General features: G+C 54.9%; 1 protein-coding gene across 1 annotated transcript in view; it reads right to left on the bottom strand.

The window, feature by feature from the left end:
* Positions 1–578: 578 nt before the first annotated feature.
* The window catches only part of LOC140403257 (mucolipin-1-like), a 94774-nt gene continuing 75235 nt past the window's right edge, over positions 579–20117 (bottom strand). The window contains exons 7-10 of the mRNA XM_072491030.1: positions 17800–17922; positions 15499–15705; positions 10432–10562; positions 579–6667 (exon numbers count right to left, since the gene is read on the bottom strand). Of these exons, the coding sequence (XP_072347131.1) occupies positions 6631–6667; positions 10432–10562; positions 15499–15705; positions 17800–17922 (498 nt within the window). The 3' untranslated portion in view covers positions 579–6630. The remainder of the gene's footprint in view (positions 6668–10431; positions 10563–15498; positions 15706–17799; positions 17923–20117) is intronic.

Raw genomic sequence — 20117 nt, 5'->3', positions numbered from 1 at the left:
CAACTGTATCATTCATCACATTTCTCCCCCTCTTCAGTTCTGAAGAAGGGCCGCAAGGCCTCGCAAGGCTAACTCGGTTTCTCTCTCCACAGCATCTGCCAGATGTACCCAGCGTTTCCTGTTTTTGTTTCAGATTCCCAGCATCCGCAGGATTTTGCTGCCATTTGGATAATCGCACACTATTAGAAGTGACGGGAATTAGAGCCCGCAAATGGGATCTCGCTTGAAGTGTTCGGAGTTTACATTTCAGGTTATTTTCAGGAAATGAGGAACGGTCGTGAATTACCAGCGCTCAGCACAAACACTGTTCGCTACTTATTTGTAAGTTTGCAAAGGAAACCAGCTGGGTGGTTTACCATCGTGCCTCATTGCACAAGAATGCTTTTCAGGCCACTGCCTGCGCAGCTTGTAAAAAATAAAGTACACAGCGGCATGCAAGATTACAATATTTAGCAAGATACTTGACTGTTTAAATAAAAACACACTCCAGATCGCCGGGGACACAAGGTCATTTCTAGGAGTTACTGCCAACAAAGAACCAGAGACCAGATCGAGAATAAAACCCCAAACGAGTTCAACACATTGAACTGAATTTATTAGCTGTGCGTCTGGAAGTATGACAGAGGAAATTGTACACAGGCTGACACACGTGTCTTGGAGAAGAATGCTCCTGGATTCTGAGCAGCGGAGCCAAGGCAGAGAACACATACACAGGGAACGTACGGGCAAGGAAACGGCCCCAGTTGTCAATGCGAAATAAACCTAATACTGAGCTGCGAGCGTTCAAATTCGCTGAAGTGGCACATTCCCATTGTGACGGGCAGCAATGCGAACCCTGCGATGGGAACCCTGCGATGCGAACCCTGCGATGCGAACCCTGCGATGGGAACCCTGCGATGCGAACCCTGCGATGCGAACCCTGCGATGCGAACCCTGCGATGCGAACCCTGCGATGCTAACTCTGCGATGCGAACTCTGCGATGGGAACCCTGCGATGTGAACCCTGCGATGCTAACCCTGCGATGCGAACCCTGCGATGCGAACCCTGCGATGCGAACTCTGCGATGCGAACTCTGCGATGTGAACCCTGCGATGCGAACCCTGCGATGCGAACCCTGCGATGCTAACCCTGCGATGCGAACCCTGCGATGCGAACCCTGCGATGCGAACCCTGCGATGTGAACCCTGCGATGCGAACTCTGCGATGCGAACTCTGCGATGTGAACCCTGCATCGATGGAATATAAACCCTCAACGTGCCAATACCAAGTTTCCAGAGTTACCCATGCTTCCTCACATCGAGATAGAGATGTGAGGATTACTCATGCCTCACAACACAATGGGCACCAGCCATCTGCAGCTCAAGCACACACACAGGGGCTGTTTAGCACAGGGCTAAATCGCTGGCTTCTAAAGCAGACCAAGGCAGGCCGGCAGCACGGTTCGATTCCCGTAACAGCCTCCCCAAACAGGCGCCGGAATGTGGCGACTAGGGGCTTTTCACAGTAACTTCATTTGAAGCCTACTTGTGACAATAAGTGATTTTCATTTCTCACACACACCCACATACGCACACACTAACATACGCGCACACACAAACATACACACACAAACATACGCGCACACACACATACGCACACACACATACGCACACACACATACGCACACACACATACGCACACACACATACGCACACACACATACGCACACACACATACGCACACACACATACGCACACACACATACGCACACACACATACGCACACACACATACGCACACACACATACGCACACACACATACGCACACACACATACGCACACACACATACGCACACACACATACGCACACACACATACGCACACACACATACGCACACACACATACGCACACACACAAACATACGCACACACTAACATACGCACACACTAACATACGCAAACACTAACATACGCACACACTAACATACGCACACACTAACATACGCACACACTAACATACGCACACACTAACATACGCACACACTAACATACGCACACACTAACATACGCACACACTAACATACGCACACACTAACATACGCACACACTAACATACGCACACACTAACATACGCACACACTAACATACGCACACACTAACATACACACACTAACATACACACACTAACATACACACACTAACATACACACACTAACATACACACACTAACATACACACACTAACATACACACACTAACATACACACACACTAACATACACACACACTAACATACACACACACTAACATACGCACACACTAACATACGCACACACTAACATACGCACACACTAACATACGCACACACTAACATACGCACACACTAACATACGCACACACTAACATACGCACACACTAACATACGCACACACTAACATACGCACACACTAACATACGCACACACTAACATACGCACACACTAACATACGCACACACTAACATACGCACACACTAACATACGCACACACTAACATACGCACACACTAACATACGCACACACTAACATACGCACACACTAACATACGCACACACTAACATACGCACACACTAACATACGCACACACTAACATACGCACACACTAACATACGCACACACTAACATACACACTCACACTAACATACACACACACTAACATACGCACACACACTAACATACACACTAACATACGCACACACCAACATACACACACACACACTAACATACACACACACACACTAACATACACACACACACACTAACATACACACACTAACATACATACACACACTAACATACATACACACACTAACATACATACACACACACTAACATACATACACACACACTAACATACATACACACACACTAACATACATACACACACACTAACATACATACACACACACTAACATACATACACACACACTAACATACATACACACACACTAACATACATACACACACACTAACATACATACACACACACTAACATACACACACACTAACATACACACACACTAACATACACACACACTAACATACACACACACTAACATACACACACACTAACATACACACACACTAACATACACACACACTAACATACACACACACTAACATACACACACACTAACATACACACACACTAACATACACACACACTAACATACACACACACTAACATACACACACACTAACATACACACACACTAACATACACACACACACTAATATATACACACACACACTAACACACACACACTAACATACATACACACACTAACATACATACACACACTAACATACACACGCACACTAACATACATACACACTAACATACACACACACACTAACATACATACATACACACACTAACATACACACACTAACATACACACACTAACATACACACACTAACATACACACACTAACATACGCACACACCAACATACACACACACACTAACATACACACACACACTAACATACATACACACACACACTAACATACATACACACACACACTAACATACATACACACACACACTAACATACATACACACACACACTAACATACATACACACACACTAACATACATACACACACACTAACATACATACACACACACTAACATACATACACACACACTAACATACATACACACACACTAACATACATACACACACACTAACATACACACACACTAACATACACACACACTAACATACACACACACTAACATACACACACACTAACATACACACACACTAACATACACACACACACTAACATACACACACACACTAACATACACACACACACTAATATGCACACACACACTAATATACACACACACACTAACACACACACACACTAACATACATACACACACTAACATACATACACACACTAACATACACACGCACACTAACATACATACACACACTAACATACACACACACACTAACATACATACACACACTAACATACATACACACACACTAACATACACACACATACTAACATACACACACATACTAACATACACACACACACTAACATACACACACTAACATACATACACACACACTAACATACACACACACACTAACATACATACACACACTAACATACATACATACACACTAACATACATACACACACACTAACATACATACACACACACTAACATACACACACTAACATACACACACACTAACATTCACACTAACATACACACACACTAACATACACACACACTAACATACACACACACTAACATACACACACTAACATACACACACACACACTAACATACACACACTAACATACACACACACACACTAACATACACACACACAACATACATACACACACACTAACATACACACACACTAACATACACACACACTAACATACACACACATACTAACATACACACACATACTAACATACACACACACCTTCATTTGAACCGGGCCACTCAGCAGTTTCAGATACAGACCCTTCGCCATAACCGAACTCCCAAAAGGGTCAGGGTCATACCCCGAGAGCATTGGGTAAACTCTTGTGGTTTTTAAACACTGAATGAGACGGGGCGGAGAGCCTGGCGTTAGCCTGTGCCCCCTCGCCCTCTCAGCTAGCGAGTGGCCCGTTCTCCCTTCAGATTCCTAGAATTTGCCATTTTCTTTGGAGACATCTACCTGCAGGAAAGTTTCAGACCCCAACTCTGGAGGGGGGAGGGGTGGGCACGGGGAGGGGGTGGGCACGGGGAGGTCTCACAGCACGGTTTGAATGCTGGCCAGACACCACTAGAATCCCCAACACTGTCCCAGTGCCCTGCTAGAGTTGCTCTCGGAATACCTCCTGCCACAACCACCGCTCTCCCCTATAACCCCCGCTGACAAGGAATTGGAATTGATGTATCAGAGCTGGAGACAAACAGCTCAGTCAGTTTGCGGATTATTTCAATTGTACGTAGTCTAGCCTTAAAAAGAATCAAAATCATGATTTTGTAAGTGTTAACAGGTTTAAAAAAAAAGTATTTCAAAATTAAAACAACACTTAGCTCCTTTAAATGGTCAGCCCCTTTGCCACCAATGCTTTGTCAGCAGAGATCCAGGTCACCGGGGACCCCTCTCAAGCCAAAATCTTGTACCATAGTTAAGACATGATTCTCTAAAACGCTGAAGGGGGCACTCCCATTCCGGGATGGACGCTGCTGGAATACTTCTCACCAGAACCATGAGATAAATGGCCCCGAACCCAAAACCTGAAGTTACTCAAGGGGGCTGTAGTCCCTGTAAACAGTCACTGAGAGCCTGTAACACCTCAACATTACTACATCAACTCCGCCCCAACAGCTGCTGCATCCGCCTCAACACAAGTCCCAGTCAGAATGGAGATGATGGGGCGATTCCCCTTTACATCCCACCTGGACGCTGCACTGCTGTTAAGCGGCAGACTGGTTTTGTAACTTAAATCTGTATCGTGCAACTGTCCTCCACTCACTGCATTGGGAGAAATAATCCCCCCTTTTATCGGCAGGTATCAGCTTTTTAAAGTAGACTCTGTAGACTGTTTGCTGCAATACAGGTTAAATGGATCTGGCAAGCCCGCAGTGAAGCACACTCCTTCCCCAGAGTTCCGCCACAACCCTCTCGCCGCCTCTAAAACCATTGGCCACGGACATCAATAGGCACCTTGTGGGCAAAAAAAGGGCACAGCTCACAAGGCAAAAGAACTGCTGGATAGCCCACTCAACCTTCTAGATGATTGCTGACTGGGAAAAATTATTAGCTAACAAACAAAAAAGCTGGTAAATGCTTCATTCAGTTCCAGATATCACATGAAGAATATACTGGCTTTGGAGGGGAGATTACACAGTTTCACCAGAGCTAAAATAATTAAGTTGAATATTCAAGGTTTGGAGGACAGAATATTAAGGGGTCACTTGAGATGTTGAGCCCAGAGGTTGATCAATATGGGGATTACAGCAAAATCATTGACCTCGGAGGATAACAGTCCCCATTTGCCGAAGTATTGATCCAGTTCACCAGCGGAGGCGTTAGAAATAAATGATAATTACATGGGGAGAGAATTCAGTCGGGAGCGCTCTCCAACACGCACACACATCGGGAAATCTGTCTCTAGCAGAAGCTGTCGGGTTGAGTCGATTCCAACATCCGGTGAGACAGCCAGTCACTGTCGCACTTCCCGTCAGCCAGTGGAATGCAGGGAGGGCAGAGAAATATCAATGCCCCCAGTTCATTTGCGTTAAAATCATTAAATAACATGATAAGTCTCTTGGTAAAGTTCTCTTTATATTAATGCGTATAAATTAAAATATCTCCTACGATAACGTATATTTTTCCTTACGATAAACGTTTTGTCATTTTGATCGGTTATTCGGAGGAAGGATTTCCGTTACTCACTCCCTCAAGCCACTCTGCTGCGTGTGCTCCCGTGCCACTCGAGAGCGCAGAGGACGGAGCCTCTGCGGGTCCGCCCCAACATGTGTCTTTGATTGGAAGATTTTGGTTACTGCACACCGTGGGGGGCCAGCTGGAACCACTGCGCAAGGTCCGGGCAGCGTCTTGAGCACTCGCCACATTCAGTTCACCAAAAGGTTGTCCTCATAAGTAGTCATCCTGTGGGAGGGAGGGGACAGACAGGTTGAAAATCGAGGCCCAGTCACGCAAACACACCTCCAAGAGCCACCGAATAAATTCGCCATCGTTCCCAATTATCCAAATTCGGCTCTGTGAAGCTCCCAATCCCGTTTGATCTGGGGATTGATTCCAAATAGAGTTAAGCTTGGTTTGTACTTGGGAGTGTCACGTTCAATAAGCCTTTAAAAGTCTTCAGTGATCAACATGAGCGTCACAATCTTATCAACGGGCATTTTGTTCAATTCTCTTTTTGCATTAAGTATTTTTAATTTCTTAGTTTAAATCGGCCCACCTGGTTGCTCATCATTGGCACCCTCACAGGGGCACTAATGCCAGCTGTGTTCGGAGACACTGGGACAACTCAGGACCTCACTAATTGTTCCATCAAAATTGGCCTGAGACCACCTCTGATTCTTGACTTGGGAAACATCATTTCAACAGTTATATAGAATGTTCGTGAGGCCACATTTGGAATACTGTGTCCAATTCTGGTCACCACACGACCAGAAGGATTTGGGAGAGAGTACAGAAAAGATTTACCAAGATGTTGCCTGGTATGGAGGGTATTAGCTGGGAGGAGAGATTGAATAAACTGGGATTTTTTGCCCTAGAAAGACGGAGGCTGAGGGTGACCTGATAGACGTTTATAAAATTATGAGGGGTATAGATAGGGTGAACAGTTGGAGGCTTTTTCCCAGGGCGGAAATGACAATTACAAGGGGGCACAAGTTCAAGGTGAGGGGGGGAAAGGTTCAGTGGGGATGTGCGGGGGAAGTTTTTTTTACACAGAGGGTGGTGGTGGCCTGGAATGCACGGCCAAGTGAGGTGGTGGAGACAGATACGTTAGCGACTTTTAAGACTTATCTAGATAGACACATGAACAGACGGGGTACATAAGGATACAGGCGGTTGATCGAGATAGGACACGTGATCGGCGCAGGCTTGGAGGGCCGAAGGGCCTGTTTCTGTGCTGTACTGTTCTTTGTTCTTATCCACCCTGTTAAGACCCCTCAGGATCTTGTACGTCTCAGTAAGATCATTCTTCTAAACTCCAAGGGATACAGGCCCAGCATGTGTTTTGGTTTGTGTATTAAAGACTTACAAACTAGCGAGAATTTTAGCTCCACCACCACGGAAGCCAGCGGGAATTTCATTTACAAATTTATTTACACTCGTCACAACCATAGCCCTCACTTGGGCAGCACGGTGGCGCAGTGGGTTGGCCCTGCTGCCTCACGGCGCCAAGGTCCCAGTTTCGATCCCGGCTCTGGGTCACTGTCCGTGTGGAGTTTGCGCATTCTCCCCCGTGATTGCGTGGGTTTCGCCCCCACAACCCAAAGGTGAGCAGGGTAGGTAGATTGGCCACGCTAAATTGCCCCTTAATTGGAAAAAATGAATTGGGTACTCTAAATTTATAAAAAGAAAACCATAGCCCTCAGTAATTGCACAACTTCTCAAATTCCATAGTCATTTTCGGAAGATGGGACAGTCCGTAGCTAACTTGGCTGTTGAATTGCGCCAGCTCTCTGAACATTGCGAGTTTGGGGCAGTTTTGGAAGACATGCTTCGGGACAGACTAGTTTGCGGGCATCAAATGAGGATAGCATTCAGCGGCGTTTTCTGGGAGAAGCCAAAATTTTAAGAAGGCTCTAGAAATGACTCGGGGCATGGAAATGGCTGCCATAATAATGCAAAAGATATTCAGAAGACCAATGGCGGCGCACAGGCAGGTGCACTGCATCAAGTAGAAAAAGAAGCTGCAAGTAAAAAGGTGATGATGGTGGAGTGTTTTAGGTGTGGGGGGGTCACATTATGCGAATCATTGTAAGTTTATGGATGCTGTTTGTCACCAGTGCAACAAGAAGGGTCATTTAGTGAAGAAGTGCCGGGTGCTCAGAGAAAGTCTAAGGCTGGGCAGTAAACTTCAAATGCAAGGAAGCCTCAGTCCACAGCACCTCGCTCAGAGAGCTCAGACCAGGGAGAGGACATGTATTACATGTTTAACATGGGCAGCACGGTAGCACAAGTGGCTAGCACTGTGGCTTCACAGCGCCAGGGTCCCGGGTTCGATTCCGGCTTGGGTCACGGTCTGTGTGGAGTCTGCACGTTCCCCCCGTGTGTGTGTGGGTTTCCTCCGGGTGCTCCGGTTTCCTCCCACAGTCCAGAGATGTGCAGGTTAGGTGGATTGGCCGTGCTAAATTGCCCCTTAGTGTCCAAAAAAGATTAGGTGGGATTACAGGGATAGGGTGGAGGTGTGGGCTTAAGTAGGCTGCTCTTTCCAAGGACTGGTGCAGACTTGATGGGCCGAATGACCTCCTTCTGAGCTGTAAATTCGATGATTCTATGACTGAGGAGTGCACAGGGCTTACTTTAAAAAAAAAAAAAATTTAGAGTACCCAATTTGTTTTTCCAATTAAGGGGCAATTTAGCGTGGCCAAGCCACCTAACCCTGCACATCTTTGGGGTGAAATCCACGCAAACACGTGGAGAATGTGGGCAGCACGGTAGCATGGTGGTTAGCACAATTGCTTCACAGCTCCAGGGTCCCAGGTTCGATTCCGGCTTGGGTCACTGTCTGTGCGGAGTCTGCACATCCTCCCCGTGTCTGCGTGGGTTTCCTCCGGGTGCTCCGGTTTCCTCCCACAGTCCAAAGATGTGCAGGTTAGGTGGATTGGCCATGATAAATTGCCCTTAGTGTCCAAAATTGCCCTTAGTGTTGGGTGGGGTTACTGGGTTATGGGGATAGGGTGGAGGTGTTGACCGTGGGTAGGGTGCTCTTTCCAAGAGCCGGTGCAGACTCGATGGGCCGAATGGCCTCCTTCTGCACTGTAAAATTCTATGAAATCTATGAAATGTGCAAACTCCACACGGACAGTGACCCAGAGCCGGGATCGAACCCGAGACCTCAGCGCCGTGAGGCAGCAGTGCTAACCACTGGGCCACTGTGATGCCCGTATAGAGCATATTTATGATACAGTGAAGGTTGATGGACAGAAATCAAAATCGGTAATCCAGTGAGGAGACCTTCAGGAAGATTTGGGGCCCTGAGGAGGCATCAGCCCTTACCCAGGCAGGAGTCAACCTTCGGACGTACACCGACGAGACTGTACCATTGCTTGGCGCCTTAGAGGTAGACATTGCATACAACAGCCAAGAAGCAAGAGCACGGCTCCTGGTAGTAAAAGGGCCATGGGCCTAGTCTACTGGGGCATGACTGGCTCAGGAAAATTCAGCTGAACCACCCATCGTTCAGGAATATCCTGAGGTTTTCAGAGATGAACAAGGTACATTGCGGGTCACTGCAGTTAAATTGTTCGTAGATCCTCGGGCCGCAGCTTGCAGGGCTCTACGTCATGAAAGGCAAAGTGGAGGAGAAGCTGACGGGGTCACCGGTGTTAACTGCGGAGATCAAAGTGTAGTCTAGGGGGGGGGGGGGAAAGACAGGTTTATGAAGAATTATGACTTTGCACCACATTTAAATGCATTGCTGACGTTATCAGTAGGTGCTGTGGCATCACAACTTCTTGTTACTCATGTAGATCCATATTTAACAGTCGTTAGCGCGGATTCTATTTCTGTATTGTTACTTTGATGCTTAACGACCTGCTCCAGTTTTGAGGGCAGGCTGTATTTTACACTTTTGTTATTTTTACATATCAAAGAAGATTAACTTTAACTTTAAGATGAACTCATTAGGCTGCCATTTGTGGTCAAGGTACCGCGTTTACCAACTCCTGCTTTACCTGTCACAACAGCAGAAAAAGGAGCAGACGGAGCTCTCCACCTCGCGGTATTTGCCAGAGTTTGGAGCATCTGTGCACTCAGCGATGAATTCGCGGAGCTCGATGGGATGCATCCCGCAGATCCCATGGTGCTGGAATAGAAACAACATGATGGGAAGTGGAGGTGACGAGCCGGACGCGCCCTGGGGCAGAGGAGGTGATGAGCTGGACGCTCCGGGGAGAGGAGACGGGGAGCTGGACGCTCCGGGGAGAGGAGACGGGGAGCTGGACGCTCCGCGGAGAGGAGACGGGGAGCTGGACGCTCCGGGGAGAGGAGACGGGGAGCTGGACGGTCCAGGGAGAGGAGACGGGGAGCTGGGCGCTCCAGGGAGGGGAGACGGGGAGCTGGACGCTCCGGGGAGAGGAGACGGGGAGAGGAGACGGGGAGAGGAGACGGCGAGCTGGACGCTCTGCGTAGTGGAGATGGGGAGCTGGACGCTCCGGGGAGAGGAGACGGGGAGAGGAGACGGGGAGCTGGACGCTCCGGGGAGAGGAGGCGGGGAGAGGAGACGGGGAGCTGGACGCTCCGGGGAGAGGAGACAGGGAGCCGGACGCTCCGGGGAGAGGAGACGGGGAGCTGGACGCTCCGGGGAGAGGAGACGGGGAGCCGGACGCTCCGGGGAGAGGAGACGGGGAGCCGGACGCTCCGGGGAGAGGAGACGGGGAGCTGGACGCTCCGGGGAGAGGAGACGGGGAGCCGGACGTTCCGGGGAGAGGAGACGGGGAGCTGGACGCTCCGGGGAGAGGAGACGGGGAGCTGGACGCTCCGGGGAGAGGAGACGGGGAGCTGGACGCTCCGGGGAGAGGAGACGGGGAGCTGGACGCTCCGGGGAGAGGAGACGGGGAGCTGGACGCTCCGGGGAGAGGAGACGGGGAGCTGGACGCTCCGGGGAGAGGAGACGGGGAGCTGGACGCTCCGGGGAGTGGAGACGGGGAGCTGGACGCTCCGGGGAGAGGAGGCGGGGAGTTGGACGCTCCGGGGAGAGGAGACGGGGAACTGGACGCTCCGGGGAGAGGAGACGGGGAGCTGGACGCTCCGGGGAGAGGAGACGGGGAGCTGGACGCTCCGGGGAGTGGAGACGGGGAGCTGGACGCTCCGGGGAGAGGAGACGGGGAGTCGGACGCTCCGGGGAGAGGAGACGGGGAGCTGGACGCTCCGGGGAGAGGAGACGGGGAGCTGGACGCTCCGGGGAGAGGAGACGGGGAGCTGGACGCTCCGGGGAGAGGAGACGGGGGGTTGGACGCTCCGGGGAGAGGAGACGGGGAGCTGGACGCTCCGGGGAGAGGAGACGGGGAGCCGGACGCTCCGGGGAGAGGAGACGGGGAGCCGGACGCTCCGGGGAGAGGAGACGGGGAGCTGGGCGCTCCGGGGAGAGGAGACGGCGAGTTGGACGCTCCGGGGAGAGGAGACGGGGAGCTGGACGCTCCGGGGAGAGGAGACGGGGAGCCGGACGCTCCGGGGAGAGGAGACGGGGAGCTGGACGCTCCGGGGAGAGGAGACGGGGAGCTGGACGTTCCGGGGAGAGGAGACGGGGAGCTGGACGCTCCGGGGAGAGGAGACGGGGAGCTGGACGCACCGGGGAGAGGAGACGGAGAGCTGGACGTTCCGGGGAGAGGAGACGTGGAGCTGGACGTTCCGGGGAGAGGAGACGGGGAGCTGGACGCTCCGGGGAGAGGAGACGGGGAGCCGGACGCTCCGGGGAGAGGAGACGGGGAGCTGGACGCTCCGGGGAGAGGAGACGGGGAGCTGGGCGCTCCGGGGAGAGGAGACGGCGAGTTGGACGCTCCGGGGAGAGGAGACGGGGAGCTGGACGCTCCGGGGAGAGGAGACGGGGAGCCGGACGCTCCGGGGAGAGGAGACGGGGAGAGGAGACGGGGAGTCGGACGCTCCGGGGAGAGGAGACGGGGAGAGGAGACGGGGAGCTGGACGCTCCGGGGAGAGGAGACGGGGAGCTGGACGCTCCGGGGAGAGGAGACGGCGAGCTGGACGCTCCGGGGAGAGGAGACGGGGAGAGGAGACGGGGAGCTGGACGCTCCGGGGAGAGGAGACGGGGAGAGGAGACGGGGAGCTGGACGCTCCGGGGAGAGGAGACGGCGAGCTGGATGCTCCGGGGAGAGGAGACGGGGAGTGGAGACGGGGAGCTGGACGCTCCGGGGAGAGGAGACGGGGAGTGGAGACGGGGAGCTGGACGCTCCGGGGAGAGGAGACGGGGAGCTGGACGCTCCGGGGAGAGGAGACGGGGAGCTGGACGCTCCGGGGAGAGGAGACGGGGAGCTGGACGCTCCGGGGAGAGGAGACGGGGAGCTGGACGCTCCGGGGAGAGGAGACGGGGAGCTGGACGCTCCGGGGAGTGGAGACGGGGAGCTGGACGCTCCGGGGAGAGGAGACGGGGAGTGGAGACGGGGAGCTGGACGCTCCGGGGAGAGGAGACGGGGAGCTGGACGCTCCGGGGAGAGGAGACGGGGAGCTGGACGCTCCGGGGAGAGGAGGCGGGGAGAGGAGACGGGGAGCTGGACGCTCCGGGGAGAGGAGACGGGGAGCTGGACGCTCCGGGGAGAGGAGACGGGGAGCTGGACGCTCCGGGGAGAGGAGACGGGGAGCTGGACGCTCCGGGGAGAGGAGACGGGGAGCTGAACGCTCCGGGGAGAGGAGACGTCGAGCTGGACGCTCCGGGGAGAGGAGACGGGGAGCTGGACGCTCCGGGGAGAGGAGACGGGGAGTGGAGACGGGGAGCTGGACGCTCCGGGGAGAGGAGACGGGGAGCTGGACGCTCCGGGGAGAGGAGACGGGGAGCTGGACGCTCCGGGGAGAGGAGGCGGGGAGAGGAGACGGGGAGCTGGACGCTCCGGGGAGAGGAGACGGGGAGCTGGACGCTCCGGGGAGAGGAGACGGGGAGCTGGACGCTCCGGGGAGAGGAGACGGGGAGCTGGACGCTCCGGGGAGAGGAGACGGGGAGCTGGACGCTCCGGGGAGAGGAGACGTCGAGCTGGACGCTCCGGGGAGAGGAGACGGGGAGCTGGACGCTCCGGGGAGAGGAGACGTCGAGCTGGACGCTCCGGGGAGAGGAGACAGGGAGCTGGGCGCTCCGGGGAGAGGAGACGGGGAGCTGGATGCTCCGGGGAGAGGAGACGGCGAGTTGGACGCTCCGGGGAGTGGAGACGGGGAGCTGGACGCTCCGGGGAGAGGAGACGGGGAGCTGGACGCTCCGGGGAGAGGAGACGGGGAGCTGGACGCTCCGGGGAGAGGAGACGGGGAGTGGAGACGGGGAGCTGGACGCTCCGGGGAGAGGAGACGACGAGCTGGACGCTCCGGGGAGAGGAGACGGGGAGCTGGACGTTCCGGGGAGAGGAGACGGGGAGCTGGACGTTCCGGGGAGAGGAGACGGGGAGCTGGACGCTCCGGGGAGAGGAGACGGGGAGCTGGGCGCTCCGGGGAGTGGAGACGGGGAGCTGGACGCTCCGGGGAGAGGAGACGGGGAGCTGGACGCTCCGGGGAGAGGAGACGGGGAGCTGGACGCTCCGGGGAGAGGAGACGGGGAGCTGGACGCTCCGGGGAGAGGAGACGGGGAGAGGAGAGGGGGAGAGGAGACGGGGAGAGGAGAGGGGGAGAGGAGACGGGGAGAGGAGACGGGGAGAGGAGACGGGGAGCTGGACGCTCCGGGGAGAGGAGACGGGGAGCTGGACGCTCCGGGGAGAGGAGACGGGGAGCTGGACGCTCCGGGGAGAGGAGACGGGGAGTCGGACGCTCCGGGGAGAGGAGGCGGGGAGAGGAGACGGGGAGCTGGACGCTCCGGGGAGAGGAGACGGGGAGCTGGACGCTCCGGGGAGAGGAGACGGGGAGCTGGACGCTCCGGGGAGAGGAGACGGGGAGTCGGACGCTCCGGGGAGAGGAGGCGGGGAGAGGAGACGGGGAGCTGGACGCTCCGGGGAGAGGAGACGGGGAGCTGGACGCTCCGGGGAGAGGAGACGGGGAGCTGGACGCTCCGGGGAGAGGAGACGGGGAGAGGAGACGGGGAGCTGGACGCTCCGGGGAGAGGAGACGGGGAGCTGGACGCTCCGGGGAGAGGAGACGGGGAGCTGGACGCTCCGGGGAGAGGAGACGGGGAGCTGGACGCTCCGGGGAGAGGAGACGGGGAGCTGGACGCTCCGGGGAGAGGAGACGGGGAGCTGGACGCTCCGGGGAGAGGAGACGGGGAGCCGGACGCTCCGGGGAGAGGAGACGGGGAGCTGGGCGCTCCGGGGAGAGGAGACGGGGAGCTGGACGCTCCGGGGAGAGGAGACGGGGAGCTGGACGCTCCGGGGAGAGGAGACGGGGAGCTGGACGCTCCGGGGAGAGGAGACGGGGAGCTGGACGCTCCGGGGAGAGGAGACGGCGAGGGTGGCAGAGCTGACACAGCGGGGATGGCAGAGCTGACAGTGGCGATGGCACAACAGCCTCGCTGCCAATCTTTACTGAGAGAGTCACTCTCGTGGAGCAATACTGCCACCCGGAGGTGGCAGTCTATATGTCAGCTGCACAGAAGAAAGAAGTCTTTTTGTAAAAAGTGAGAAAGCAGGCAGGTTAAAATAGTTAAAGACCACCCAAACTTGCCCCTCTCACCCCCCCCCCCGAATCAGCGGCTGAACGGTAACACAGATATCGCTGATCCACATTCCCCCTCAGCCCTGGATATCAATCCAGCAAAGAGGATGTGTCTAAACAAGACTCCCCCCCCCCCCCCCCCCCATTCTGTCTCCGCCCCCCCCCCCCCCCCCCCCCCTCCCCCCGTCCTGTCCCCACCCGACTGTTCACAAGCCGTGCGAAACGGAGATCGAAAGGTTTGGACGTCATCACAGCTCTTTAGATCTATTGCAAAAGACTTGAAATTCTGTGAAGAACTCGGCGGTAACGGAACACGTCGGCCATTATTTCACACAGCAAGATCCCGCAATTATCCACTGGGCAGAAGGCAGAGCACTATCTCGGCTATTCCTCTGAAATATAATCGGCAACATGCGCCTGTCCTCCCAACTCTTGCGGACACAAACCTTGACGGCTTCATAGGAGCCAGTGATGAGAGCGATGAACAGGCTGAGGACCATGTAGATGAAGAGACTGATGAAGGTGTACAGGTAGATCTGGCTGAACAGCCAGACCAGAGCACTCTTCTGCCTCATGTGCGAGAAGGTCACAAACATGTCGTCCCCATTGATGAGCGAAAACAAACATTCCGAGACCATGGAGAGCGTCCGAAACTGCAACAGAATGAGGAACATCAGCACCGCTTCCCGCAAGACTCAGTCCTCCCTTTGTGGTCAGATGGAAACCCGGCCAATGTGCGCTGGCTCGAACACTGGCCACAGGCCAGCCGCTCGCAGTGTCACCCCCTCCCCCCCGGGTCAACAGCAAGAGATACTGGACAGAAACTTCAATGGAGCAACTTTACCATGAGAAACCTGACAGAGCCAGGAGCGGTGGGAGGGGGTAGCGGAGGTGGAGGAGTGGAGAGGGTAGCAGAGGTGATGGGGTGGGAGGTTGTAGCGGAGGAGGAGCAGGTAGCGGGGGAACGGGAGACAAGGCATAACCGGGCGAGTGGGTAGCGGTGGGCAAGGGGGCAGCGGGGCGAGGGGGCAGCGGTGAAGGAGCGGGGCAAGGGGGCAGCGGGGCGAAGGGGGCAGCGGGCAACGGTGAAGGAGCTGGGCGAGGGGGCAACGGTGAAGGAGCTGGGCGAGGGAGTAGCGGTGGAGGAGCGGGGCGAGGGGCAGCGGGGCGAAGGGGGCAGCGGGCAGCGGTGAAGGAGCTGGGCGAGGGGGTAGCGGTGAAGGAGCTCCTCCACCGTTGCCCCCTATCCCAGCTCCTCCACCCCTACCCCCTCGCCCCGCTCCTCCATCACTGTCCCCTCGCCCTGCTACCCCCTCGCCCCGCTACCCCCTCGGCCCGCTGCCCCCCTCGCCCCGCTCCTCCATCACTGTCCCCTCGCCCCGCTACCCCCTCGCCCCGCTACCCCTTTGCCCCGCTACCCCCTCGGCCCGCTGCCCCCTCGGCCCGCTCCTCCACCACTACCCCCTCGCCCCGCTCCTCCATCACTGTCCCCTCGCCCCGCTACCCCCCTCGCCCCGCTACCCCCTCGGCCCGCTGCCCCCTCGGCCCGCTGCCCCCTCGCCCCGCTACCCCCTCGGCCCGCTGCCCCCTCGGCCCGCTGCCCCCTCGGCCCGCTGCCCCCTCGGCCTGCTACCCCCTCGGCCCGCTGCCCCCTCGCCCCGCTCCTCCACCACTACCCCCTCGCCCCTCTCCTCCACCACTACCCCCTCGCCCCGCTCCTCCATTGCTGCCCGCTCGCCCCGCTCCTCCACCACTACCCCCCTCGCCCCGCTCCTCCACCGCTACCCCCCTCGCCCCGCTCCTCCACCGCGACCCCCTCGCCCCGCTCCTCCACCGCTACCCCCTCGCCCCGCTCCTCCATTGCTGCCCGCTCGACCAGCTCCTCCATCACTGTCCCCTCGCCCTGCTACCCCCCTCGCCCCGCTCCTCCACCACTACCCCCTCGCCCCGCTCCTCCACCGCTACCCCCCTCGCCCCGCTCCTCCACCACTACCCCCTCGCCCCGCTCCTCCACCGCTACCCCCTCGCCCCGCTCCTCCATCGTTTCCCCCTCGCCCCGCTCCTCCACCGCTACCCCCCCTCGCCCCTCTCCTCCAATGCTGCCCCCTCGCCCCGTTCCTCCACCGCTGCCCCCTCTCCCCGCTGGCCCCTCTCCCCGCTGGAATGTGGGGGCTGGATTGACAGATCAGTGGGACTGGCGAATACGCTGCACGGTCTTTGCGCTGGGACAGCATAAGCTGGGCGTCTGCAGGAACCACCAGATATCAGCTCCTCGTTCTCGAGACTGGAGTCGCTGTCAGGGATGAGAATTCATTACCCATCCGACCTTCCCTGTAGCCAATAGAACTGGAGCATACCCACAGCAAAGAGCAAACTACCAGCTCAGCAGCTAACACTCATCTGTGTCAGAGGGTTAGGGTTCAAGACACACTTCAGATATTTGAGCACTCTAACCTAGGCAGACACGCCCTGTGCAGTCCCAAGAGTCCATCACTCAAATGCCGAACTGTCCTCTCAGACGATTGCAAAAGATTCTACGGCCGTTATTCGAAGAACAGCAGAGCTCTCCCAGTGATTTGCTTCATCCTTCAATTATTACTAAAACAGACAAGCTAGTCATTTATCACACCTTGGAGAAAGTTGGCTCTGAAACGATTTGACACACCCCGAAGTTGCCAAACAGCTGGTGAGATGCATGGTCCTTCGAGAGCTGGGTCTTGCCCAGGCCAGCGTTCCGCCCCACCTACCTTGTCGTGATAAGGCCCCAGCACTATCCAGCCACAGAAGCAGTAGCCCATGTAGATCACAGCCACACAGCAGCAGAACCGGATCACGTTGGGGAAGGCAGCTCGGAGAGTTACAATCAGGATCTGCGGAGGAACCAGAGTTACTTCAGTAACCCAGACGCAAGCGTGGAGGGGACCACAGACAGGGCAGCGCCGAGACAAGACACACGCGCTCAGAAACACCCTGTCACATATCTTACAGAGGGGCAGGGTTTCTTTTATTTTTACTTATAATCTTTATAAGCTTCAGGCACATCGGGACGGTTCTACTGGCCTCGGAGCGGGTGCAGATTCGTTTTTTAAAAAATTAATGTACCTAATTTTTTTTTTTTCCAATTCAGGGGCAATTTAGCGTGCCCAATCCACCTACCCTGCACATCTTTGGGTTGAGGGTGAAACCCACGCAGACACGGGGAGAATGTGCAAACTCCACATGGACAGTGACCCAGAGCCGGGATCGAACCCGGGTCCTCGGCGCCGTGAGGCAGTAGTGCTAACCACTGTGCCACCGTGCTGGCCAAAGGGTGCAGATTCACCGGAAAGGCATTGGTGCTAAAATGGATTAAATTAGAAAGAGAGGGGAGAAAAGAGATTAGAAAGAGAGGGGAGAAAAGAGAAAAGAAAGAGAGAAGAGAGTGAGAGAGAGGAGAGAGAGAGAGAGGGAAGAGAGAGAGAGTGAAGAGAAAGCGAGAGAGAAGAGAGAGGAGAGAGAGAAAGAGAGAGAAGAGAGAGAGAGCAGAAAGAGAGAAGAGGGGAGAGAGAGAAGAGAGGAGAGCGAGAAGAGAGAGGAGAGAGAAAGAGAGGAGAGAGAGAAGAGAGAGCAGAAAGAGAGAAGAGAGAGGGGAGAGAGAGAAGAGAGGAGAGAGAGAAGAGAGAGGAGAGAGAAAGAGGAGAGAGAGAGAGAGAGAGAGAGAGAGAGAGAGAGAGAGAGAAGAGAAAGAGAGAGAGAGGAGAGAGAGAGAAGAGAGAGGAGAGAGGAGAGAGAGAGAGAAAATAGAGAAAGAGAAGAGAGAAAAGAGAGGGAGGGAGAGAAAAGAGAGGGGGGAGAGAGAGGAGAGAGAGAAGAGAGAAAGAGAGGAGAGACAGAGAAAGAGAGGAGCGAGGAGCGAGAAAGGGAAAAGAGAGCGAAAGGGAGAAAAGAGAGGGAGAAAAGTAAGTCTGTGCAGCACGGTAGCCTTGTGGACAGCACAATTGCTTCACAGCTCCAGGGTCCCAGGTTCGATTCCCGGTTTGGGTCACTGTCTGTGCGGAGTCTGCACATCCTCCCAGTGTGTGCGTGGGTTTCCTCCGGGTGCTCCGACTTACTCCCACAGTCCAAAGATGTGCAGGTTAGGTGGATTGGCCGTGCTAAATTGCCCTTAGTGTCCAAAATTGCCCTTAGTGTTGGGTGGGGTTACTGGGTTATGGGGATAGGGTGGAGGTGTGGGCTTGGGTAGGGTGCTCTTTCCAAGAGCCGGTGTAAATTGTAAATTGTAATTGCACTGTAAACTCTATGAAGAGAGGGTTCTATAGTGTAGATGAGCTTTAGAGTGGTTTCACAGGTCGGCGCAACATCGAGGGCCGAAGGGCCTGTACTGCGCTGTAATGTTCTATGAGAGAGGAGAGGGAAGAGAGAGGGGGGAGAGGGAGCGAGAGGAGAGAGCGAGGGGGAGAGAGCGAGGGGGAGAGAGCGAGGGGGAGGAGCGAGGGGGAGAAAAGAGGGACAGAGAGAGAGAAAAGAGAGAGAGAAAAGAGAGAAAGAAAAGAGAGAAAGAAAAGAGGGAGGAGACAAGAGAAAAGAGGGAGAAAAGAGAAAAGGAGAGAAAAGAGAGAGAGAAGAGAGAAAGAGAAGAGGAGAGAAAAGAGAGAGAGAGAGGGAGAAGAGCGAGAGGGAGAAGAGCGAGGGGGAGAAAAGCGAGGGGGAGAAAAGCGAGGGGGAGAAAAGAGGGGGAGAGAGAGAAAGAGAGGAGAGAGCGAGAGGAGAGAGCGAGAGGAGAGCGCGAGGGGGAGAAAAGAGAGAGAGAGAGAGAGAGAGAAAAGAGAGAAAGAGAGAAAAAAGAGGGAGGAGACAAGGGAAAAGAGAGAGAGAAGAGAGAAAGAGAAGAGAGAGAGAGAAAAGAGAGAGAGAAAAGAGAGAGAAAAGCGAGAGGGAGAAAAGAGAGGGGGAGAAAAGAGGGGGAGAAAAGGGGGAAAGAGAAAAGGAGATAAAAGAGAGAGAGAGAGAGGAGGAGAAAAGAGAGGGAGAGAAGAGAGAGAGAGAAAAGGGAGAAAAGAGAAAAGGAGAGAAAAGAGAGAGAGGC

Source organism: Scyliorhinus torazame, chromosome 27 (genome assembly GCF_047496885.1).
Source record: "Scyliorhinus torazame isolate Kashiwa2021f chromosome 27, sScyTor2.1, whole genome shotgun sequence".
Lineage (NCBI taxonomy): Eukaryota > Metazoa > Chordata > Chondrichthyes > Carcharhiniformes > Scyliorhinidae > Scyliorhinus > Scyliorhinus torazame.
This window is presented reverse-complemented; position numbering and strand designations above follow the sequence as displayed.